The sequence below is a fragment of the Rousettus aegyptiacus genome, unplaced genomic scaffold, assembly GCF_014176215.1.
Source record: "Rousettus aegyptiacus isolate mRouAeg1 unplaced genomic scaffold, mRouAeg1.p scaffold_m13_p_4, whole genome shotgun sequence".
Taxonomy (NCBI): Eukaryota; Metazoa; Chordata; class Mammalia; order Chiroptera; family Pteropodidae; genus Rousettus; species Rousettus aegyptiacus.
In genome coordinates this window covers 50,112,980-50,138,621 of record NW_023416307.1, presented here as the reverse complement: position 1 = coordinate 50,138,621, position 25,642 = coordinate 50,112,980, and the positions used below count along the sequence as shown (strand labels likewise).

Genomic DNA, 25,642 nt, shown 5'->3' with positions numbered 1-25,642 from the left:
TTATTATTTTGATGTGCTGGACACATAAAAGGAGATTATTCATAAAGACTAGCTGAGTGGATGGCTCTTCCAGAAGGTGCATTCTTTCCCAAGTAGAAAACATGTGTCCTATCCATTCCCAAAGTTTGCTACAGCTTGACCCTTGGACATAACCTTGGAGAATAGTTTTCTGGGTCAGCAGAACACACAGGCAGGGACCCGCAGCTCACCACCCCTCAAAATCTCTAAGGCAAGAAAATCCCTGGAGCCAACATTGTTGGGAGACCATAAAAATATCTGCTCTCCTTGACAAACCCAGCGGGTAGTCCGGAGGCCAGTGTTTCCCGCCGGCTGCCCTCTCCCTCCCCCCTTGCCACCCACCCGCGGGGGCAGTTCCCTTTCTGATGCCTGCTTTCTGTGAGTGCTGAGTCGCTGAGCTGCTTGCTCTCCATGTGACTTCAGTTTCCGTCCGTTCCTTCCGCAAGTGCTAAAATAATCTGATGCTCCAGAGAGAGGAGGCAGCACAACCCTGCGATCGGCTGCTCTCCAGGAGGCCGGAGCCCTGGGAGAGGATGCACCCCGCGGAGCTGCCTGGGCCTGCGGGAGCCGTGAGTATTTCCTGCGTGGCGTCAGCCTACTCGGTTCTCTGAGGTGTGCAAGCTCAGGCCAGGTCAGGTGGTATGTCAGCGTCTCTGGCCCACAGCTTGGGGCTGACTGGGAAGTGTGGCTTGCTGCGTACAAGCTCCACCGCTTTTGTGCCCAGTTTGGAGCTATAGCTCTGGGTAGATGGAAATATGTCCCAATGGGAGCACTCAGAGCTGAACAAGGTGGTGTGGTGTAATGGAAACAACCAGGGCTTCAGATTCCTGGTTTGAGGGCTTGATTCCTGGCTCTGTGGGGAGGATATCTAAGCCTCACTATGTTCATCTGCAAAATGGGAACAAATAATGCTCTCTCCTGGGCGGGGTGACTGGATGCATTGAGACTACCCTGAGGCTGAGCACGCTGAGTGCTTGGATCTTCTTTCCCGCCCCACAAGGTGGATTCAGAATCACCATGTCCTAGATGAAGACACTGATGCTCACTGATAGCAATGCACACTTGTGGATATCTTCCATGTGCAGGTCTGTGTTGGAGACAGAGCTATGAAGAAGACAGGCAAGGCTCATTTCTCACAGAGTGTTTGTCCTTGGGAAATTCACTAGGGTTCCGCTACTTGGACCCACAGCTAGTAATGTCAGGGGGACTAGATCTCCCGCCTTTCTGATTCCTTATTTGGGGCTCCTCCGAAGCCCTCGTGGCCTCACCGGGTGGGCTGGATTCTGGAGGGCTCAGCATCCCCATGCACTGAGGAGCTGGCACAAGTAAGGAGCCACTGACTTGGCTCCAGGTTGCCTCAGAATGGGCTGCCTGCTCACCCCACCCCCGAGAGAAGGTGGCCATGTGCCCAACAGTGCTGAGACTCATGGAGACTGAAGCAGAGTCCTAAGAATGGAGCCTCTGGATAGGGCTGGTTTTGGGTAAAGCACTTCCAGGGGAAGTGAAGAGACCTCACTGAAGATTTCTTCCATGATGGGTACAGCCTAGAAACATTTTGAGTTTATAGAACTGGCCTTCCGAGATTTATGCTCTTTTCGCACACAGACTGCTTCTGTAGACGTAAATGGTTTTCTGTGTTTTAGCACCCTGACACTTATTTATTTCCCTCACACACCCAGTAGGTTTTTACATATGTGTCTGAGAGTTCCTAAAGGGAATTATAGAATCATAGGCCCTGAAAAACAAAAAATCAAAATACAAAAAGCTCAACTTCTGCCTTTAGGTCAAAACAAAACAAAACACCTATTTTATAAAGGGATGTTTTCATCTAGTGGGTGTCCTCATGGAACCTCATGAAAACCCACATAAACCTGATTTATATAGTGTTTAAACCCATCATACAAGAGCAGGAGCCTCCTAAGCAGAGAGCAGGGTCCTGGGGTCTTTGTCCCGGGGCCTGTGTTAGGAGTGCATTGACCTTTTTGTCTCCGATCTTTCTTTGTCACAGAAGAGTGACACGGGTACTGATTATAACCCGTGTTCTGGCTGCAGCGGGTATCCACACCATAAAGTATAAACTGGACTCTTGAGTGACAACTAGATATGCCTCACACCATTCTCAGATCCACTTTATAGCCACACAAAGTTAGGAGAGGGTCGGTTTTTAACCATGACTAAAAAGTATTATTTTTCTCAGGACATGCTTGTTGTATGTTCAATGATTTTCACTGATATGTTTATTAGTGACAAATATGTTTGCCTTTGGTAGAACTTCTTTATTATACTCATTTCCACTCAACCACCTCCCTCCCCCCAAAACCTTATCATTGTCAACTTTATCATTGAACAACTTGCCATGGCTCAATGTATGGGGGGCTCTGAGCTACATTAAGTGATGATCTATGAAAGCTCAGATTGTCAAGAAGAGGAAAAAAGGACATTGAGACTTAGATCTCATTGAGCCTCAAAAGCAACTGTATTTTTAAGTTTAGGGGTCTTTCAGTTGCAAATGACAAAAACCCAATTGGCTTGGTTTCAGGAAAATTAAAAAAAGAGAATTTATTCTTTCAAATAACCAAAAAGTATATGGGGAATAGCTTCAGGCACAGCTGGATCCAGGCACTCAAACATTGCCAGGAATCCATCCATCTCTATTCCTCAGCATTGCTTTTCTCTGTGCAGGTTTCCTTATCAGTCAGGTTCTAAAGTTAGTGGCAAAGATGGGTGCCTGCAAATTCATACTTAATTGCCATCGGTTTGGTGTCTGAAGCAGAAAAAGAAAGCCTCTTTCCCAATAGTACTAGTAACAATCCTTGGACTGATTCTAATGGACTTGTCTTCTGTGAATCCATTATAAACCATTCACTATGGTTAGGGGAATAGGAGGTTCTGAAGGGCCCAGGCTTGTTCATAGGCCCCTCCTTAGAGCCAAAAGTTAAGGTCAGACTCAAAATAACACAGACTTCTTAAGGAAGTTAGAGGGTTGGTTGCTGACAATGTAAATGTATTTAACAGTACCAAAATATACACTTAAAAATGGTTAAGATGGCAGAGAGAGAGAGAGAGAGAGAGAGAGAGAGAGAGAGAGAGAGAGAGAGAGAGAGAGAGAGAGAGAGAGAGAGAGAGAGAGAGAGAGAGAGAGAGAGAGAGAGAAGACAAACTTAACCACAGGGAAAAAAAGTTAAGATGGCAAATTTTGTTATGTCTATTTTACCACAATTAAAAATTAAAATAATAAAAAAAGAAAAGAAAAGGAGGGGTGGTTTCCTCAAAGGGGAATTAAGGAGTTGTTACCAGAAGGAGAAATGAATATGGGCAAGCAAAACCAACTGATTTCTAGAGTAAATGGAGTCAGGTGCTGAGACCAAACCACATGTGTCTTCTCACTTTAATGCATGAGTGGTTTCAGACTGAACAAATGGAAGAAAAAAGGAAGTAGAACCCTGTCATGGTTCTCACCAGCAAAATGGGCAAGAGCAGGGCTGGTACCGTGATGGGCTACATGTGACTATGAAGCTCTGTGAGGGCACAGGGACTCTGCGCCTTCAGCCCTAACCCGAAGGACACCTCTGTCAGGTGCTGTGCCATTTACCCCAAGAAACTTTCTGCTGCCCCTCCAAGAAATAAAAGAATCACAAGGAGACTTCTCCCCAGGAGACAGCACTTGGGGCTCTGGCATTTCACCTTGACTCTTCTCAAGCAGGACCTAAGTGTCTGAGATAGCTTAGCACCCACAGTGACTGGCAGAGGCTCATCTTGGAGCACACGTCATGTTCTCCAAAAGCTTCATGTCACTCCCTTTTAGAAGTCAGGCTGGACACTGGCTCCTCCTGATCCTCTGTAGTGTCACTTCTCTTCTGGACCAGCCATGACCCCTTGGGCCTCTCCTGCCTTTCTGGTGTCTCCTCCCAGAAAAGTGGTCCCAGACACCAAGGCTGAGCTCTCTTCCTCAGTCTGCAGGGCCACCAGCAAGTGGGTCTTTCCCTACCTGGTCCTGGGCCACACCTCCTTCAGCTTCAGAGATGTTAATGGTCTCCTTATTGTCTCCCAGCCTAGTACCCTGAGACTTTCTCATGGGACTCCCCAGATGGCCTTTCTCTTGTCTAGGTTCTTGCGCCCTTCCTTAGGTCCCGAAACTGAAGCTTCTAATTTAACTAACAATACTGGCTTTATTTCCTCTAAATCCTTAGTTTTTTCCCCCCCTAGGCTTTCTAGCTTCTTTTGTGGACCTTCTAAAGGCTCTTGTCTTTGTCACAAGTATACTCCATGGTGTTGACAGGTTGCCTCATACGCACAGAAGACCATGACCCCATGAACACTCAGAGGTGCTAGTCACAATAGCAAACACTACATGGCACAGGCACTGACCAATAAGAATGTACACTGTCATTAGAAGCAGGGCCCTGTCATAACAAACTGGGTTATAGGTGTTACCTTGTTGGTTGCTGGATCATGGCGGGGACCTTGAGAATTTTGAGAGAGTGGCCAGGCAATTGGGGTGGGGTTTCATGGGGTAGCTATTTACCGATAAATACATACCTGTGCAACCCAGCTGAACATTCATTTGATGTATTTTCCTCTCAGGTGTACATCCAGCACCTATTACCTGGGCCAGAACTCGGCTCTGGTTTTGGCTTCACTGCAAGCTGTGTAACTTGGAAATTCACTTTGTCCTTTTCAAGTCTTGGATTTCTTATCTGTAAAATGGAGATAATAAGCAGGGACTAGTACATAGATATTTGTACACTGATGTTCACAGCAGCATTATTAACAATGGCCAAAGGGTAGAAATAACCCAAATGTCCATTGATGGATGAATGGACAAAGTGCAGTATATACATACAATGGTATATTATTCAGCCAGAAAAAGGAATGAAATTATGATACATGCAACAACATGGAGGGACCTTGAAAACATTACGCCAAATTAAATACACCTGGCACAAAAGGACAATTATTACGTGATTCCATTTATTGATTCTACTCATATTCTACTAGAATAGGCATATGTATAGTGAAGAAAGAAGAGGAGTAACCAGGGACTGAGAGGAGGGAGGAATGGGGAGTTATAGTTAATGAGTATAGAGTTTCAGTTCGGGATGATGAAAAAGTACTGGAGATGGATACCAGTGAGGTCGCGCAACAATGAGAATACTTAATGCTACCAGAGAGTGGTTAAAATGGTGAATTATATGTATTTTTACCACAATAAAAAATGTGGATAACAATGCCTGCTATGAGGAACTGTTGCAAGAATTAAATGAGATCGAACGTCTGTAAGAAGTCTTTGCAACCTCAAGTGTGATTATTATTATTAATGAATAGCATTAATGATAATCCAATTGTCTTGGATTCATTCAAGACTTTCCTAAAAATCATTATTTTGGGGATGAGAGGGGATTGTCCTTTGTGAATTCAAATAAGTTTTAGAGAAAAAAATCAACCTTAGTTAGAATAGCCACCTTGCCAGTAAAATTTGAGAGGTTTTGAAAAGGACAAAATTATCTCTCCTATCATCCTGAAATTATACCATGAAAGTGTATTATTTTTCATCATTATCTATTTAAATACCCATGAAAGAGCAGTGCGTGAAAGAGGGTATCAGTCATTCACACTTTAGTGTGAGCTACTTCTCTCCTAATTCTGGCTGAGAACACTAAGGCAATGATTAGAAATCTTCCTCCCCAAATAAAATAACTGACTTTGCAATCACAATTAAATTGAGATTAAATTAATTAAATTGACCCAGAAGACTGAAAAAGTAGAAACTTCTTTTTAAGTTAAATCACTCGATATACATTCTGAAGTAGTTAGGAGAAAGTGTACTGATGACTGCAAACTATTTTGAAGTGCATCAAAAAATAAGATGGGTTGAAGGGTAGGTAGGGTAGATGGATAGATATGTGATAAAAACAAGTATAGTAAAAAGTTAATAGTAGAATCCAGGCAGTGGGTATACAAGTGATCACTGTCGAATTCTTTCAACCTTGCTACATGTTGAAATTTTTCATAATAAAACGGAGAAAAGTTAAATTACTGACAATACCTATTAGCTGCTCACATTTATTTTCATAAACATTAAAATCAAATAAAAAATCAAAAAACTTCCATAGAAACTATAACGATAATATACTACCATAGTATATGTGTTATTGGATTATCGTTTAACTGAACTACTAGAATGTGATGAGATGATACACATACTGCACCTTGAAGAATGACTAAGAGTTGGACGGCTGGAGAAGAAGAGGAAAAGGGCGTTTCTCACAGGGAAAAAAGTGTGTGAAAATTCATGATTTAGTCAAAGACAGCAAATATCCCAGGGTGGCCGGGGCTTGTGGCAATGAGGTTGAGTTTTGCTGGATTCACAGACTAGGTTTGAATGGCAGCTCTGACATGCTCTAGTTCTATGGCCTAAGCTCTTGTGAGCCTTAATTTACCATGTGTAAAATGGGGATGACAACACATACCTGCTGTGATTTCGAGAGGGATATTATATACAAAGCATCTAGCATAGCACTCATCCCAAGGTGAGCCCTCCATAAACATCAGCTATTACAATTAAGAGCCTGGAAAGAAATCCGAGAACTTGGATATAATCCAAATCTGAGAGCTTAGATTATTGAGCTAGTCAGTAATCAGAATCCATATTGTTTTATTCCTCAGTTGTGCTCTTTCTCAAGGGAACCGAGGTTGGGGAGGGGGTGATATATTTCCACTTTGGGCGATAAGCCTCGATTATCACCTATAGACTCTGGGTGGTCTTGCTTTCTCTGAATATCACAAGCTCTGCAGCTCACACAGATGGGAGAAGGTGCTGCAGCTTCTCCCTTTCATTTCAATACCAGCTCCGTTGGCAGAGGAACTCTGACTTTCCTTTAATTTTGACACTGTTTTGCCTTACTAATGAAGTCCACAGTATTTCCTTACATTGACAAAGCCTTTTCACACACATCTCAGTCAATCTCAACCAACACAACCCTGGGAGGTCAGCGAGGCGGGGATTATTGTCACCAATGGCCACCACTGGAGTGACTGATAGAACAAACTCCTGACACTGAATGGAAACAACAAGTTTGAAGCTAATGGATTATTGGTTGGGTGCCTATCCACGGATAGTATGTGGGTCTTGTGTATGTAAAGGTAACACCATAGAACTACCGCCAGCCATATAAGAGCAAGGTGTTATCTCCCCAGTGGAGCAGAATTGCACATTTTAAGGCCTGTGGCCAGATGCAGCCTGTGGCTGTGGAACAGAACAGTTAAATGACCTCTGTTGGTTCTAAAGGGCTGCCCCTGACCGCAGAAGGAAGCCAGTTGACTCATTTGTAGCTCTGAAGAGATGAAGATGAGGAGAGTAGTAGTGCTCTAAGCGGCACTCTACTCGCTGGCTGCCCAAGGGAAGAGCTGCTATGGCCTCCAAACTCTCTCCAAGAGAGTTTTAATATAGTCATTGAAATTAATTATTAGAAAATTAGAAAATACGAAGAAGCAAAAATACAAATATGGAAAAAGTAAGTATCAGTTGCATTTCTCCTCACTGTTGAGATTCTGATGTGGACCCTTTCAAATATTTTTTATATATATGAAGATGCATACATATTCTATACATTCTGTTTTGTACTTTCCTTTTTTTCTTAATATTTTTATGAACATCTTTCCATGTCAATAAATATATTGCTACCAAAGCATTTTTGATTGCAGCACATTATTCCTATTATATTGTTGTATCATAGTGTATTTAGCCATTCTTTTCACTGTTGGACTTTTAGATGCAATGACTATTTCTATAAAAGTAGTTTTATATACATTTTAATTCCTTGGGATTAATTTCTAGAAGTGAAATTACTGAATCAGAAATAATCTATGTATTCATGGCCTTTGATAAATTACGCTAAATTGACCTACAGAAAAACTGTATCAATTTGCTCTGCAGTGTATGAGACAGTTCTAGAGAGACAAGGACTCAAAGCCATTCTGTTGCCTATATTTTAACAAATTCATTACTAAGAAAGCCAGAGAAGCAAATCATGAGATCTGAATTCAGACATTACAATTCTAAATGCTCTGTCTCCCCAATCTTCAATTTGCAAGTTTTTTAAAAATCCATCCACAATCTGAATATTGTTTCTTTGCAAAATATGGGAATGTATTAATTCAGCTAAGGAATAGAACTGCTTCTTGACTGTTAGAAGTATATTTTTTATTTTTCTTTTACATGTAATTCCAAAATCATAATTAAGGAAAACTTTGGATTTAAAAGTACATTTTGGACATTTCTCTAAAGAAGATATAAAAATGGTCAATAAACACATGAAAAATGCTCAACAGTATTACTAATTAGAGAAATACAAATCAAAACCATAAAGAGATAGCACTTCACACCCACGAGGAAGGCTATAATAAAAGTGACAGAAACTAACAAGTGCTGATGAGGATGAAGAGAAATTAGAACATTACTAGTGCTGCAAACATCATCTTGCTCCCTCTAAATAATTCAGTGTCTATCTTCTAAGAACAAGGAGTCTCTTTCATAACCACAGTACAATGATCAAAGTTTTGGAATTTAACATGGATGTAATACTATAATTTCATCCATTGTCTGTATTAAAATTTTGTTAAGTATCGAAGTAAAACCCCCTGTAGTAATTTAATCATTTGTTTAAAGAGGTGTCTGTTGGTTTTTCCACTATAAAGCTGTTATTTTTGCCTATGTAAAATAAACAAGTAACTTGTATTAATAAGATACTTTAAGACTATATTAATGTCTTGTTTCCCAACAAACTTTCACTCTTTGGTTTTTTTATCTCTTGATGATTCTTACCTGTAAGATGCATTTTGAAAAATGCATCCCTCTCTTCAGATTTCAGCTGCTTTCTCTAACTTGCAGGTAACATTATTAAGCCTGTATGCACTTTAAAACATTTTTTATGTTCAGTTTTGTTATATATATATAGCTTATTAAAGAGCACAAGTTGTTTTAGTTAGATTCTTTTTGTTGACAAGATGCACTACTTGGGCCAGCTAGTGGGAGTGGTGACAGAAGTGAGGTGCTATTATGAGAAAATGAACCTGGCCCTGTAAAGAGCCACCAGGAACCCCAAAAGACAGCCTTAGAACCTGTTCTCTCTGTTCCCTCTCCCAGCCTGCATGGTCCGCCCTCTTGTTATTCTTTCTATTCATTTTTCTATGACTTCTGTCTTCTGTTGACTGTTTTATTCTTTTCTGTTCGTATGCCTTGTTATCTACCTCAGAGCTTCTGCTTCTTCATGGCAAGATCCCTCAAAAATTCAACTCTACCTTCTCTCTGTGCCTTTTAGCTCCAATTTCCACTGCTAATTACTTAATTCTCTCTCTCTTCTCTTCACTGGGATCATCACAGGATGCTTGCTACAGGTAAGGATTGACCTCCCCTGTTCAGGTGCTTCCCCAAGATTCTAGCTTGGTGGAGGTGGCGGTGGAGGTGAAGGTGATGGTGAAGGTGGTAGTGAGGTACTGCCCCTGAGGGATGCCCCTCCAGAGGGATTGTGGGTGTGGTGAACAGAGCAATTGACCTGGAGTGGGAGTTACATTAGTACATCAATCATATTCTTGAACCTCAATCAGGACACACAATCTAACATTTCTGTGCTCTTTCCATGCATGAGAATCTGTCTGGAAGCTATAGTTTGAATGTCAAATGTTTAAATTTCCCAGATATTTTAAAGGTTTATGTATATATGCATTTCTAATTTAAAGTTTACTAAACACTTTTCTGAAAAAGAATATTAGAAAAATGTAGATTCCTGGAAATTTGGGGACAAAATATTACCATAATTTTCTCTCTCCCTTTAGAAACTCCATTATTTTAATTTTCCTCATTCTTTTAATTTTGGAAAAAGATTAAAAAAATATAATGCTAAATTTGACAGGTGGCAATATTTTGCTTTAATTCTATGTGTTTCCTAAGAATAAGGGTACTTTTGTATAAAACCACAACATTATTATCATATCTAAGAAAATTAGCAATAGTTTTATATCATCTGTGTGCATAATACCATCTGCAAACACATCATTTAATATACATGTAAATTTCCCCAACTGTCTCAAATTTTTCTTTCAAGGACCTTTTTAAATACAAAATTTACTTAAGGTACATGCATTGGACTTGGTTATGATGCTTCTTAGTCACCTGAAATCAGACCTCCTCCCTCTCCCCTCTCATGCCTTTCTCTGTTTTCCAAGATTTTGACTTTTTCTGAAGAGTCCAAGCCAGTTGTCTTGTAGGACCTCTTATAGCTTGGAACTGTCTGTTTCCTCATGACTAGCTTCAGGGCAAACATTTTGGCAAGGGTACTACCAAGCAGGAGCTCTGTGTTACTAAAGGCATTTCACCTGGAGGCTCAGGATACAGGTGGTCTCATCATGACAGATGCTGAGTTTGAACATTTGGTGAAAGCTGAGATCGCTCTAATTTTTTGCAAAGAATCAAAGAGACTAAAGCTGCTTGCCTGAGGGCTTTCAAATACTTCTTGGTAGTAGGAATTGTTTGAAGTGGTCACAGACTGGGGTTTCTATTCTTTATTATCTGTTCTCTGTGGTCTGTAACCAGCTGCCCTTCCCTTTCTCCCAGGATCCCAGGTTGTATTTGAGCTCTTATTTTTTTAAAAAGACAGATTCTCTTTGCATGGAGCTCTCTATCTAGCACCTGTGTCTTTTGTGTTCACAGGTATCACTGTCGCACATTTACACCCTGCACTTATGAGTACTCTGCTTCTGGAGATTACCCCCAACCCACTCCCCACCAGTCTATAAATATTTGTTTCTAACAGCAAATACTTCTGAGAGTTACCCACTTTCTGCAAAGACCTCTTTCATTTAAGCGTTTTCAGCTTCCTTTGAGGAGAAAATTCTCAATGACAGTGATAATGATATGTGTAACACTCTTAACATTTACTAATAGTGCCTTTAGCAAAAAGGTTGCAGTCCCAGCTCTGGCAGGAGCTGCTGTAGTAGTAGCAGCTGGAGAAAGTGGAGAGGCGAGAGAGAGTGCTGAAAATGAGGAGGTGATAATTAGGGTGGCCCTGAATGTTAGAAATCCGGCATCCTTTCCTGAAAATGGACTCCAAAATTCTAACAAAACAAAATCAAAACTCAGGTCAGAGTTACTCCTTAGTATTCCCAAACTTTGAGTATGAGGAGACCTTTTAATGGACAAAAACACCTGAGCCTTGGCTCTTACCTGATGGTTGTGTTTTGCTATCAGCTGATTAAGACATTACATCATAACAGAAAGCAACTTGGAGTTAATAACACTTTAAAAAGAAGTTATCTTTTATTTATACAAGAACATCTACATACATTTGAAAAAAAAGTGGTATACATAATATGTGTTTAAGTATCAGCGGGACTGACATTAAAAGGGATGCTGCTGCACTCCTGAACATTTTGATTCTCGTAATAGGGACATGGAAATTTCAAGACTTCAAGAAGCAGAGACAAGTCTAAAGATTTCGCACATCCTTTCTTCCCTGTCCATTGCAAAAGCAAGTATCATCCACATGTCCTCTGTCCTGGAGCCACTCCTCAGTCATCTTCTTCGGAACAAACGGTTCTGAGCCCGAAACTGTTGTGGTCATAGGATGGGTGTGGAAGCGCTGCCTCAGCTTACAGGCAAGCCACCAGACCAGGGTGCCCTTTTCATAAGGAGCAAATATTCCCATCTCTTTCAATGTTTCACACAACTCACAGGCCATCAATCAGTCTTCTTGTACCTTGGGTCGATGAAGCCAGAATTTCTCCATATTATTTTGTGAAAAGAAAAAAAAAAAAAGCAAACGAGCATAATTTCTAAAGCAGAGGAATTTTTATTTCATGAAAACAACACAACACAAATTGAGACTGCTAGTGTTCTCTTATTTCAGAATACAGTCTCAATTTGTGTTGTGTTGTTTTCATGAAATAAATCTGTTTTTACCACTTATTTGTTATGACGAGATCTGAGAGAAAAAAGCCAGACAAAAGAGATTCAGAGTAAAAATAAAAAAGGAACACTCTTAATAGATAAGGGATGGATATGGGGTTGAATCACAGGTTTCCATGATAAGCCAGTTAGAATACATATTCTCAAGATTAATGGTTATGGAGGGGATGCTATTGAGTATTTGAAGCCTAAGTTTCAAGGACTTCTCAGAGGAGAACCGATAAGGACATTTTGTGATGACTGGACACAAACAGAATAGTTAGAAGATGAAGAAAAGATATAAATTCAACACTAAGAGTACTTCACTCTAATGTGAGATAAGACTTATAATCTTAATATCTCCAAGTCAAATGTGTTACAGACAAAGTATAGAATCTTGTTTCCTACAGGCATTTGGGTTGGTGGTGTTTTATCCTTCAAAGGTTTTCACTAATTAGAAGCCACAGTCTCTGGCTTTAGTCATGATCATGATAATCATAACTGGATAAAATATAATGAAAAACTTTGTAGAAATTATTAACTGAATAAAAGAATGTAGGTTTTATAGACAGTATACTGAAGGGAATGGGACTTATCATTTTCTGCCTCCACACTTTGGAAGGAACTCTTCAACTTCATTATCTGGTTTAAGAAGAACAGATATAGAGTCTGTTTATGCTGTCTGCTTCTCACGTCGGGATTTCAGGTCTTATATAGGATATTTTCCCAATGGTCACCCAGACCAGAAAGAGACATCATTCTTATTCAGCCCTTACTTGGAACATGGGTTGAATGGCAGTTCCTTTGTATTAACTCTGTGGCTCCCACAGTGATTCACAAACTCTAAAATGAGAATCATTAATCCAAGTCCTTTTACTTACAATGAGGAGAGGGTCCAGATTATACCATTTAAATTGTTTATGTCATCTGCTCTGTGTGCCCTCCATCATAGTTGTTTCCATTTTCTTCACTTTCTCCAGCAAAAATGTATCTAAGATGAGCAACATTTGGCTTAAAAAATGAGTGTGTTTTTCAGAAAATGCCTAAGAGATAAGAGTAAAGGGGGACAGTTTCTTATTTGCAGTCCTGTACACACAGGAGAGGGTTCATGAAGTTTTCCAATGAGATTTGACATCCAAACTGTTTCTCTTGTACTCTTTGTAGTGGCATGGCTCTGAGGAAGCCTACAGCTACGCACTCCAGGAAGTGTTTCTCAACCTAAATGATTATTTTGAGTCTTTTATTTCTTTTCGGAGTTGTTACATACCTTTTTGTTTAGCACTTCTCCAAGCCCATTCTCATTTACATCATTGTATTAGTTAGGGTGCAACCGGGAAACAGAAACATACAGATTATTTGAAATGGAGGAAATTTAATTCAGGAAATTGGCTACACATGATGAAAGAGACTGAGCTGCCAACCAGGAAACCGTCATCCCAGAGGACAGTAACTCCAGCAAGCTAAGACCTCTCCTAGGTAGGGGGAGGATAAAAGGACAAGGGCATTACCAGTGTCTAGGAGTGGGCAGAAGAAACTCAAATACTTTTCTGTGGAAGGCAGAGTGAGAGGGAGAGAAATACCCTGTATTCTCTCTCCTTATGCCTTCTCACCTCCCAATAGTGTCTCCCATTGACCAAACCAGCTAGAGGCCAGCTGACACCTAGAGCTTAGACACAGAGCCTTGAGAAGTCAGCCCCCTGCAAGCCAGAGCGGGGCGGGGGAAGGTGAACCATGGCTCCAAGGACAAAAAGCTCTAAACCAGCATAGTCCTCCTTTTCTGAGGTTAGCCCTGTTCTGGAATTAATAATGTAGAATTTTCAATCGGACCTTCCCTCATATTTTTTACACATTTAGTTGATGTGATATATTTATTCTTTCAGTCAAATTGTTCATCTTACTTTCTTTCTCTGCGTGGCTGCTGAATTACCTTGGAGACTGCACAGAAATAACAACCACTCAAGCTGCTTATTGGCGTTTTGAGCTCATAAATAATAATTATGTTATTAACTACCTTCATAATTAATGAAGCACTTTCTCATTACTATTTGATTCTCATTAAAACTTTGAATAGTTGTTCTTATATCCATTTTACAGAAGGATTAATTGAGTCTCAGAGACGTTATATGAATTTCTCAAGGACAAATAACAAACAGTGGAGCCAGGATTCAAATCTTTGTCTGGTTCTAAATTCCATAATCTTCCCACACTGTCTCATGAGAGATGGAGTTTCCAAGAGGGTACAGCAAGAGTTTTTCTGGACTGGTTGACTGAGTTTTAAAGGAAGGAAGGAAATATGTTTTAAATTTACAAAAGTTTTCTTGTTGACCCGGAAATTAAAATTACACTCCGGGTGTAAGTGACATCGGGGCTTTGAGCATTCCAATCTGAAGCGTTACATCCTCCCTGAAGAACTACACTCTTGCCCTGAACATACCTAGATTCAGTATTTCAATCTACTGTGCTCGCTGTCCTAGAGGGGTCAGTGTCACGGCAGCATGTACCATCCCAAGCCTGACGGAGAGCAGGAAGGAGGAGGGGAGGGATCTGGTCCACGGTTTCCATCTCCCTGTCTCTCCTCAATAAAATACAGGACACCCAGTGAAATCTGAATGTCAGATAAACAATGCATTTTTTTAGTATACATATGTCTCAAATATTCAATGGGACATATTTACACTAAAAAGTTATTTGTTGTTTATCTGACATTCAAAGGCATCTTGCAGTTTGCTAAGTCTGGCAACCTTATCTCAAGGTGAGCAGTGATCCCAAGGTTTCAGAGGGTGTGTGTGTGTGTGTGTGTGTGTGTGTGTGTGTGTGTGTGTGTGTGTTGAGAGGATACTGAGAAAGGAGCCCATATGGCTCTGTTTTTGCCATCTGTGCCCTGTACATGGCATGAGGTGATAATTCCTGCACTGGTGCAGAAGTGGAAGGGGGCTCTAGGAAGGGGATTTCCAGTGTTGGGCAAGAACATTTGAATTCTGAATTGGACGTTTCCTCTGTTGGAAGGAGAGATTGCCTGACCTGCAATAAAGGTTAAAGTATATTTACCTGGTTTCACTTAGCTTTTCTGTTTGTCTGTTTTCACTGATGAGTATTCAAATCTGACTAGGAAGTTAAAAATAGCCTTAGAGATTGTGTAAACTTATTTAAAGAAAGAGGAAGAGGAAGGGGCCCTAGAGAGCTGAGAGGTGTCAGGCAGAAAGGTCCATGGAATAGGTGAGAAGGTTCATGTTAGCGCTGGTGCTGCTGGTCCAGGAAAAGACTGGTGAGCAGACCCTGTGGTCTTTCCCACGTAGATGTCAAAGAGAGAACGGGAGGCGGTTGGTTGGAATGCTGGGGCCAGGTACTTGCCTCAGATTCAGAGGAATGCAGAGCTGAGAGGGAATGCCACTGGGCTATAAACTCTCCCAATAGGAAGGTAGTCAATTCACTAGCACCTACAAGGAGAGATAGTGTCCTGGTTTCTCATCCTGGAGCTCAGAGAGGGCTCCCAGCCCTGCCACTAAGTCAATCTGGAACCTCGAATAAGCCATTATTATCTCTGGGTTTTTGTGTGTTCACCTATGAATATGTGATGGTAGAGGATATATTACATTTACATTATAGTTCTTCATGATACTAAAATTCTATTGGTATATGTATAATTTTAAGCCTTCTCATGACTTCTGTTCTGTGCTAATTGGCCAGGTAAGAGGGCTGGTAACCACACTTCATCAATAATCCTTATTATATTTGAAGATTTTTTTTTTAATTTTCCCCTTAATTTTTCCCCTATCCAGGCAAAACATCAAAATCCTATTTTAAAAGTCTATATTTAAATGAGTTAACCAATGAGATCTACTCTTTACTAAAAGCCTTATGTCAACACAATCAGCAACTCTATGCTATCAGAAGCAACATTATTTCAATTTCAGTTCACCATTCTTTCATTCATTCATTCAGCAAATATTTATTGAGCATCAGACAAATTTCAACTTTGGGAGGAAAATTTCAACAGAACTACAAAACATATCAAACTCTAGGTGACCTGGGTCCTGGCTCCTCGAATCCTTTGCTCCATCTGTTGCTGGATTCTCGGAGGTTTCAGTGTTCAGCCATCATTCCATCAAATGGTAGAGGCGAAACAAAAATGAGTTCTTATTTACAGTTGCAGTGAAAGGCTGAAAGTGTTGGTTAACTTGAGGTATTTGAAGAATCTGTGGGCTTCCACTTTCTCATAGCTGTGGACTTCCAAGACCAGACAAAACTGGGAACTGGCTCCTTCTCCTGAGAGTACAAAGCAGACCTCCGGGATGTTCTTCTCTTACTTCTTTCTTGCCCTCTGTCCACAGTGCTGCACTTGAGATGGAGTTACTGCCCCTCTGGCTCTGCCTGGGTTTTCACTTCTTGACCGTGGAATGGAGTAACAGAAGTGGAACAGTCACAGCAGCTTCCCAAGGGGGCTGCAAGTTGGTGAGTTTCCCCGGGAACTCTGAGTTGTCTGTTGCTTCTGTCCTGACAAGTTTGGGTCCATTAGGAAAGCTGATGGATTGTCAGTCAAGGAGAGTAGGGAATGAATGAATCCGAATCACTCAGTACCTACCTAGCACGATGCCATGTTCAAGCTGCTCTTTAGACAAAAGTTAAGATAATGACTGAGTTACGCTGTGCTCCACCTTTTTCATAGCTACTGAAGACAGGAGACCTCGGAGGCAGGCATAGCTCAGCCATCTGGAACAAGAGCAACTTGTGATTGAGCACCACTAATGGCATCAGAATCTGATAAGGGTGGGGCATATTGAAATTGGAGAAGCCCTGAGTCAGAATTTGTGAAGGAGCCAATAGCAAATGCTTAAACAGCTGTACTGAAGAGCACGTTGCCCAAGCTGTGCTGCAGAGCAACATCCTCAGCTGCACTTGGGCTTACGACAATCCAGAGAGTCAGATATCAGAGCTTTGTGGCTTACCCTCTCCAGGGCTTTCAGCCTATGCATAGAAACAGACTTGGCTCATAACAACTGAGCACATTTCTAGAAATTTTGTCCTTTACCTATAACTCAGTGATATAAAAAATCTGCTTGAGAAACATATATCTAATAAACATTTCTTGAGTGCTATTATATTTGGGGCACTAGGAAAACAAATTGGATATCAAGGTTAACACTTATATTCAAAAATGTGTTCTTAAGGCTGATGAAGCTTTAAAACCCAGCTGGTGAGAGTTCTTAACCACTTTTAGTAACCTCTAACCACTACATTGTAGTGTACTCCAGTTTGGGGTAGAAGTTATGAGCAAGACCAGATTTAAACTCCAGCTCCACCACTTAACTGGTGACACAGGGCTACTCTGTGTCTCAGCTTCCACATCTGTAAAATATGGAGATGATAATAATAGTACCAACCACTAATACCATGACACTGGGTTGTTACAATGCTTAAATGAGTAAATGTACATGATGCACTCAGAACAGTGCCTTGTATGTAGTAAGTGCTATGTGTTTTGTCAGTTTTTATTTTTGTTCTTGTTAGTTTCTGCTACACAGACTTCCATTACTCCCTTACAGAGGCAATGAAAGATGAACTTCACAGTAGGTAATTGAGAAGTTACTAGGCATAGTAAGAGGAGGGAATAAAACAATTCTTTGACAGACTTTTGGGATTCAGGCTTGACTCCTTGCCTGACCCTCTTTAGCCCGGTGGGCAGGAGTAGAGACTCAGCTGCCAGTGAACTCAAAGAGTGGATTTTCTGTGGCTCTTTTAAACTGAGGGCTGAGAGTGTGAGAGTCCAGGTGCCCTCGATTGTACCTCCTTGCAATTACCATGTGACATTATCAGAAAGCGGACATGGTAAGGTTTTCTTGGGCTCTGACAGCCCTGTGGTCCTTCTGCAGCACTTCAGTGGGGCCGCAGGGAATTGCAGAGGTGTGACTCCCCATGACCGCAGCAGCTGGGGTGAAACGGGGTCTCACGGCTTTTGGAAAGCCCCTAACCACAACATTCTTCAGAGAGTCCCTGTGTGGGGGACACCAACACTTACTCAAATAAAGAAATACTGCTTGTTTCTGCTTAGGGAGGCACAATTTTGTAAAGATGTCAGTTCTCTTCCCAATTAGTCTACGATTGTAATGCAATCTCAATCACGATTCCAAAGACTTTTGGGGAGAAGGGAGGTGTGGAAGGAATTTCACAAATGAGAAACAACTGAAATGCTCAAAAATAGGAAATGAATTAATGAGATCATGCTATTTTAGCTAACGGTCATTAAGCACTTATGTGCCAAGTTCTGTGTTAGTGCTTTACTTAAATAATCACCCTGAATCTTCCAAAAAAAAAAAAAACCCTATGAGAAAATTATGAGTATGATTATCATTTTATAGGTGGAGTAATGAAGGTCCCAGCTTGTTAGGTAACCAGCCCAAGGTCAGCCATTTGATATAAAAGCAGAACCAAAATGGACGGACCCTAGAATTCTTGCTCTTAGTCACTATTGTATTGATGCAATGAACTAATAGACAGTTGCTAAAAAGAAGGTAATCATATTTTTTTATTTTTATTGCCGAGGCAATATGTCTATCATATATTATGGGGGGAGTAGATTACTGAACAATTTATAGCATGCAGTTTCATTTAAAAATTTTTTATTTTTTTAAAAAAAGGTAGATAATTTTTGAGGAAAGAGTCCAGAAAGATATGTAACAAAAGGTTGGTGGTGTTTCTTTGAGGGAGAGACTGAGGTTGCTGAAGAGTTTAATTTTCTATATTTTCATACTATATGTATTTAATTATTATAAGATTTTGTTTTAATAATCAGATAAAGAGCTTGGAGTTCCGAGAGGTTGATTCCTTGTCCTAGGCCCAAAGCTAATAAGCGGCAGAGCCAAAGATTCAGACTTGAGTCTGTCTTCTTTCCAAACCTATGTTTCTTCCTCTCTATCAGGTTATTTCTTCCCTGTTCCAGTACTCTACTTGCCCCTTGGGATTGGGCCCACTATTTTAGGTAATCATGGACTTTGTCCTACTGACCAATACGTGCAAAGGAATGCCATTGCTCTTCTGTCTTATCACTTAAAACTTTTTTCCTGGACACCTAATTGACATCCCGTGGCTGATTGTTTTTGCCAGTCTTGTAAAACATTGCGCTAAGTTTATCCCGAGGCTTGAGTGACTTCTGCAGTGAAACTGGAGTCATCCCATCCCTCCTGTTTCCTTATACAGCACAATCATGGTAGAACAGCATCGAGGAAAAGCACTGAATTGGATATTAAGAGCTCTGGCCTCTACTCACAGCTTTGCCTTTGACTTTTCGCTTCTCTCCAGACCCTACTTTACTCCTCTGTACAATTCATGATGATGATGAGCTCTGAAGTCCTTTTAAGTTGTGATTTTTATCAGTCCAGAATGTAGAGGAGAGTCCCAAGCAAAATTTCTTTGGGTGAATTGAAGATGCCACAACACTGCTGGTTGTTGGGCGGTAGCCCTGTTAGACACACAGGTGTTATGGCAATAATGATTACAATGCAGTAGCGACCAATTATATTAATAATGCCCACTGTGTGTCAGGCATTGTGCAACCTCTCATCTAATCTCACTGCAATCCTCTGAAGTAGGTACTATCTTTCTCTCCATTTTCCAGAGGAAATAATAGACTTGGGCTAAATTATTTGCCCAAGGTCACACAGGAAATAAATGACAGATTCAAACCCAGATAGATACCTGGTCCTCAACCCTTCTCACCATTAAAATCAAACTGCAGGTACAATTATCACCACTCGGCATCCAATCAACAGGTTCTCAGATCTTCTCTGACAGGCTGTGTTTTTTAAGTGAGGCCTGGAACTGAGCTCCTAGCTGACTCTTTTAGTGTGAAGGTTAAGGATAAAGAAAAGTTCCCTTTTGTTCTATAGTTTCCCATCCTTTTTTATTATTATTTTTTAAAATTATGATCTCTAGAGCCATTCCCAGAAGTTGCAGAAACAGTCTAATGAACAAACTAAGTTTCTGCACATTAACCTCTGCCTCAGAGATCTCCTCTCTGCTGACCAGCGTGTTTTTGGACCTAGGTGAATGGAGTCGCTGACTGTCGAGGGCAGAACCTTGCTTCAGTGCCCAGCAGTCTCCCAACCTACTTCCAGACGCTCATCCTGGATGCCAATCCTCTCAAGACCCTGTGGAATCATTCCCTCCAGCATTACCCTTTCTTGGAGAGCCTCAGTCTGCACAGCTGCCACCTGGAGCGCATTGGTCGTGACGCCTTCCAGGAACAGGCCCACCTGCACAGCCTAGCGCTGCCTGACAACTCCCTGTCAGAGAGCTACAAGGAGACAGCAGCTGCCTTCCACAGCCTACAGGGTTTGCGGAGGTTGGACTTGTCAGGGAACTCCCTGACGGAAGACATGGTGGCTCTCATGCTCCAGAACCTCTCTTCACTGGAGTCTGTGTCCCTGGCAAGGAACACCATCATGAGGCTTGATGACTCTGCCTTTGAGGGCCTGGGGCACCTCAGAGAACTGGATTTGCAGAGAAATTACATCTTTGAGATTGAAGGTGGTGCCTTTGATGGCCTGACTGAGCTGAGACACCTCAACCTGGCTTATAACAACCTTCCTTGCATTGTGGACTTCAGCCTCACGCAGCTCCAGTTCCTCAATGTCAGCTACAATGCCCTGGAATGGTTCCTGGCATCGGGGGAAGAGGCTGCTTTTGAGCTAGAGACACTGGACCTTTCTCACAATCAGCTGCTGTTTTTCCCCCTCCTGCCCCAGTCTAGCAAGTTGCACACCCTCCTGCTGCGAGATAACAACATGGGCTTCTATAAGGACCTGTACAACACCTCATCACCGCAAGAGATGGCAGCCCAGTTCCTCCTTGTGGATGGCAACGTAACCAACATCACCACAGTCAACCTCTGGGAAGAGTTTGCTTCCAGTGACCTTGCAGATCTACGCTTCTTGGATATGAGCCAGAACCAGTTTCAATACCTGCCTGATGGCTTCTTAAAGAAAATGCCTTCCCTCTCCCATCTGAACCTCAACCAGAATTGCCTGATGACACTCCACATCCGGGAGCATGAGCCCCCAGGAGCGCTCACAGAGCTGGACCTGAGCCAGAACCAGCTGTCAGAGCTGCATTTGGCTCCAGGGCTCCCCAGCTGTCTGAGGAGCCTCCGGTCATTCAATCTAAGTTCCAATCAGCTCTTGGGTGTCCCTACTGGCCTTTTCGCTGATTCCAGTAACATCACTACAGTTGACTTGAGCCATAATCAGATCTCACTTTGTCCCCAGCCATCTGGCTTAGACCTCATGGCCCCTCCTAGCTGTGTGGATTTCAGGAATGTGGCATCTTTGAGGAGCCTGTTTCTGGAGGGCTGTGGGCTGGGAGCATTACAAGCTTGCTCGTTCCAGGGGACTGCCCTCACCCACTTAGACCTGTCTGGCAATTGGGGGGTTCTGAATGGGAGCATTGCCCCTCTTGAGAAGATCGCGCCCACATTACAGGTCCTATCTCTCAGGAATGTGGGCCTCAGTTCCAGCTTCATGGAGTTGGACTTCTCTGCGTTTAAGAATTTGAGGAACTTGGATCTATCAGGAAATTCCTTGACTAGTTTCCCAAGGTTCAGGGGCAGCCTGGCCCTGCAGACCCTGGATCTCCGCAGGAACTCACTCACAGCCCTTCCCCAGAGGGCCGTGTCTGAGCAGCTCATGAGAAGTCTGCGGACCATCTACCTCAGTCAGAATCCATATGACTGCTGCTGGGTAGAGGGCTGGGGGGCCCTACAGCATCTGCACACCATTGCCGACTTGGCCATGGTCACGTGCAACCTCTCCTCCAAGATCATTCGCCTGGTAGACCTACCCAGCGGCATGCCTCAGGATTGTAAGTGGGAAAGGGTAGACATGGGCCTGCTGTACCTTGTGCTTATTCTCCCCAGCTGCCTCACCTTACTGGTGGCCTGCACTGTCATCTTCCTCACTTTTAAGAAGCCTCTGCTTCAGGTAATCAAGAGTCGCTGCCACTGGTCCTCCATATACTGACCTGGCTACAAGCCAAGGTTAGAAATTTGTTCCGTGCATGGAAAAACACTTTCTCTGCCAGATTTCAAGATCTGATGCAGAGGACAAATCTGATAAATTGAGGTTTAAATTAAAGTGTAAAATGTTTCCATCCCTTAGGCGCCCCAAGTTCTCCTTCCATCATTATGATTCATCTTTATCATACTGGTAAAATATTTATTAAGTAACATTCTACAAAAATAAAAAAAAACATATCTCATAAATATTTTTTAAATCAAACACGGCTTGTGTTTTTTTTCTTTCTTTAAGGTTTTTTGGTAGTTTCATTTATGTTATTTTCAGTGCCCTTCCCTCGGTGATGTCCATGGAGCTGGTGAGAAAAGGTGGTGATTCAGTGCTACCCTACAGCATAAATAGCAAAAACAACTCCAAGAGCATGTCCTGTGGACGGTGAGAGTCACTGCCCTGGGGGTTCACCAAAGACCAGAATTTCAGAGCTGAGTTGGGGGATCTGAGATGAGAACTGTCACCTCCAGTCTTGGCTTGAATTGCCATTGCAGCCAAAGTGGGCCTAAAAGGGTTTTCTGCGGGTGCCCTGGGTTCATTCTTTGAGTTGCTGGCAGGCAAACATGACCCTTCTATGGAAAAACTAACAGAACAATAACCATGCCCAGAGTTTATTCATGCAATAAACTGAACACGAGGCACAGTCCTTGTTCTGAGAGATGTAAAGAGGAATGCAGAATGGAGTGAATTCTGCTGACTTGTGGATTACCCTTACTCTTCACACAAGCCACAAACAACTTCTTAGCGTGTGTTCAGTGTCTGTACTCGCTACATTCCTTGTTTCCTTTCTCTCTTCCTTTCCTCAGTGAATAATGAACAATTTCTGTGCTCTTCTCTAGGGAGAAGATAATAAAGACATAGCCCTTGCCCTTTCAGCAGTTTAGAATTTACACTATCCTTGCAGTTTTTATCCCTGCTAATTAAATCATAAAGAGGCCAAATGCAGTGATGAAATTGGGAGGAAAAAGAGGAGAGGACAGAAGTCCCACAAACTGATTGCTAGTACCGTGAATGTTAACGTAAGCAGAAATGTTTAGGCAAATCAAAGAGATTAAATCAGTGGTCTTATTTTGACAAAGCAGAAACTTCCTTTAGATGTTCTACAGGGTGTAAACAAGGCCATTCAGTTAGGCTCTACGCTCGCTGGCATTGGTGTCGGCTGTGTTAGCCTTGCCTTACCTCCATCTTTCTGGTCAATGTGTCTCTTTTCATATTCCCAGCCCAGTGCCTTGGATGTCCTTCAGGTTTCTTTGAAGCCTCTGTCTAGTGTCCTTCTAGGAAAGCCCCATTAGCCAATACCCATAAGACTAGACACTCTCGATTTCCTCCTCTTGTCAACAAAAACTCTTTCTTGGTGTCTCGTTGTCTTCCAAGATGACAACTGGCTAATCTGACAAATGAATCTATCCATGGCTGGTACATTTATGACTTCTCTTGTGTTCACATGTCACTCCTGTATCGGTCGGTGTTCTTAGTTTCTTGCAACCGAGGATGACTGTGTTTGATTTAAACAGTGTGAGTTTAAGTAAAAGGATATTGGGGAGCTCTAGGTTCTCTGGGAAGGCTGAGGAGCAGACTTGGTAAATGTGGGGGAATGGGGGATGTTACACAGCAGCTGGGACCACAGTGCATATCATGCCATAAACAGTAATTGTGAGGACGTGACTGCAGCCACCCCTTGCCACTGGACACCACAGTTTGCACTGCTGCCACTGACAGCTCTGGACAGGGCCTCTGCTTCGGCCCACTGCCGAAATAAACGTTCTCCCAAATCCTGCTGCTTTGTGTCACTGGCTCCTGATGTGCAGTCTGGAGCAAGTGGGCCTGGATGGGTGCCCTTAGGTCCCGTGCCCCTGCCCTGACTACAAGAGAGGCTGTGACAGCAAATGCCGTACCTTCTGATGAGGCTTCTATGCTAGAAAATGGGCTCTGCTTCCTAGATATTTTCGTAAGAGGTAGAGTTCTCAAAACAAGAAGGGAAGATTGATGTCAAGAAGATAAATGTGCACCATGCCCTTTTAGGTAGCATGTACATTTCAGCAGAGGACTTCTTGAAGCAAATTCTTAGCATAAAGAAATGACTCGAATGATGGAAACTTTAGGTGGACTCTTAGACCCCAGAGATAGTTGGGGTCAGGCAAGCCTTTTGAAGCCCCTGCATGTAGCTCACCACTCACTCTACCTGTTCTTAGGGTCTAGCCTTGTAGAATGGCAGATTGAGAAAAAATTAGGATGGATCCTTACCTTTGCCTGTAGCAGTGATCTCTGAAGGCTGTGGGCTATCCATCGCTAGGGTCCAAAGGCTGTTTCTTAGGTTTCTTTCAGTATGGCGAGAAGGATGAGAGGAACAGGTCTATTTCTGCCTCCAGTCCTGAGCTGTGGTTTCTCCAGCAAATTCTGTACCATTGTCCAGCTTTGCCCACCCCTACCTCCACCTGCAGAAGAGTACATTCTAATATCCACTCTGAGAGTGAGAGTGCTAAAGGTGGGGGACCCACAGGCCTATTCTCAGAGTTCTCTGGTTAGACCAGAGTTGTGCCTGCTTAAGGCTTCCTGTACAGTTAGATTGAGCACCAAGTAGTTCTTCCTGAGTGGGTGGGAAGTGGGTGCCACCCTGGAGTTGCCACATTCTGGAATATCCAGACAGGAGAATACTCAGAATCAAAGATAAATAATGTCAGAGATTGGACTGTTACCATGAGTAATAGTAATTCAGATTTTGAAAATCCAGTCATAAAACAAAACCTTAAGGTTTTTCTAGTGGCACAAAGTAAGTTATTAGGGCTCAGCTGATGTTTTTAAGGACTCTATTCACAAGAAATTGGATAAACTAATTTTGGGTTCATATTACTGGTCATCTTTTGTCATCATTGATGCGTGCATGGCCCACTTTTATTTATTTAATGTGGCAGATATCTTACATTTGCACCTCCAAATCCGCTCTCTACCCTCCTCTGTACTGCCGCAGAAATTTCACCCCAATAGGCTCCCTTACCCTCTGGGGTCCAGCTGTATTTGGCTAAGAAGGAGCACTGGCAGATTAGAGAGAAAGAGGAGAGTGAGATCAGGGTGCTTATTCTCCCAACTCCTCTCTGTAAATTTGTCTCCAATAGGCTGCACTTATAGCAAAGGCCGCAGTCTTCTCAAGGTGGCCTTTTCTACATAAAAGCCCTGTGTCTTGGGGTTCTAAAAAACACTCATTCCGTAGGTCTCGTCCCTCTGGGCCTAGGGACAGGTAACAGCTCTGTCATTACCAGACCTGGATTATCCCTTGTGGTATGTCTTTCCCTGCCACACATTTGTAAACAGTTCTTTTACATAAATTCTTGATCTTAGACCCTAACCGACACTGTCGGTTATTTATTTAGGAATACTGAGCCAGAGGGATCCTGGAACTTAGATCAGGGAGCTATGGAAGGCTAAGAATGCAGTCAGAGGTATAAAGCCAAATCCTCCAAAGATGACTGTCCCTCCGATTCATTATGGGTGAACATGAGGAAGAAACCAGACATGAGTAAGCTGGCACATGTCATCATATTACAAATATATTCAGATGTAACCCAGATTGGAGAGGGAGAAGTTCCTAGCCTCAGAGGCCATACCTTTAAAAAGACCGTGGGTGTTGTGA

The 25,642-nt window shown here is 42.3% G+C and overlaps 1 protein-coding gene across 4 annotated transcripts; it reads left to right on the top strand.

The window, feature by feature from the left end:
- Positions 1 to 437: 437 nt before the first annotated feature.
- NRROS (negative regulator of reactive oxygen species) lies at positions 438 to 24,606 on the top strand. Of its 4 annotated transcripts, XM_016135270.2 has the most exons (4): positions 438 to 587; positions 11,462 to 11,543; positions 16,291 to 16,411; positions 19,999 to 24,606. In XM_016135270.2, the coding sequence occupies exons 3-4, from the start codon at positions 16,304 to 16,306 to the stop codon at positions 21,967 to 21,969; spliced, it is 2,079 nt and encodes a 692-aa protein (XP_015990756.2). In that variant the 5' UTR covers positions 438 to 587; positions 11,462 to 11,543; positions 16,291 to 16,303; the 3' UTR covers positions 21,970 to 24,606. The 4 variants fall into 4 exon arrangements, with proteins under 4 accessions (XP_015990756.2, XP_015990753.2, XP_036075342.1 ...); XM_016135267.2 differs by lacking the exon at positions 11,462 to 11,543 and having other exon boundaries at positions 439 to 587; positions 19,999 to 24,605; XM_036219449.1 differs by lacking the exon at positions 438 to 587 and having other exon boundaries at positions 4,840 to 11,543.
- The last annotated feature ends 1,036 nt before the right edge of the window (positions 24,607 to 25,642 follow it).

Bases quoted from the DNA above. Each gene is read 5' to 3' on its own strand.
- NRROS (XM_016135270.2), top strand. From the start codon at position 16,304: ATGGAGTTACTGCCCCTCTGGCTCTGCCTGGGTTTTCACTTCTTGACC. The intron at 16,412-19,998 runs GTGAGTTTCCCC...TTTTGGACCTAG, and splicing joins CCCAAGGGGGCTGCAAGTTG to GTGAATGGAGTCGCTGACTG.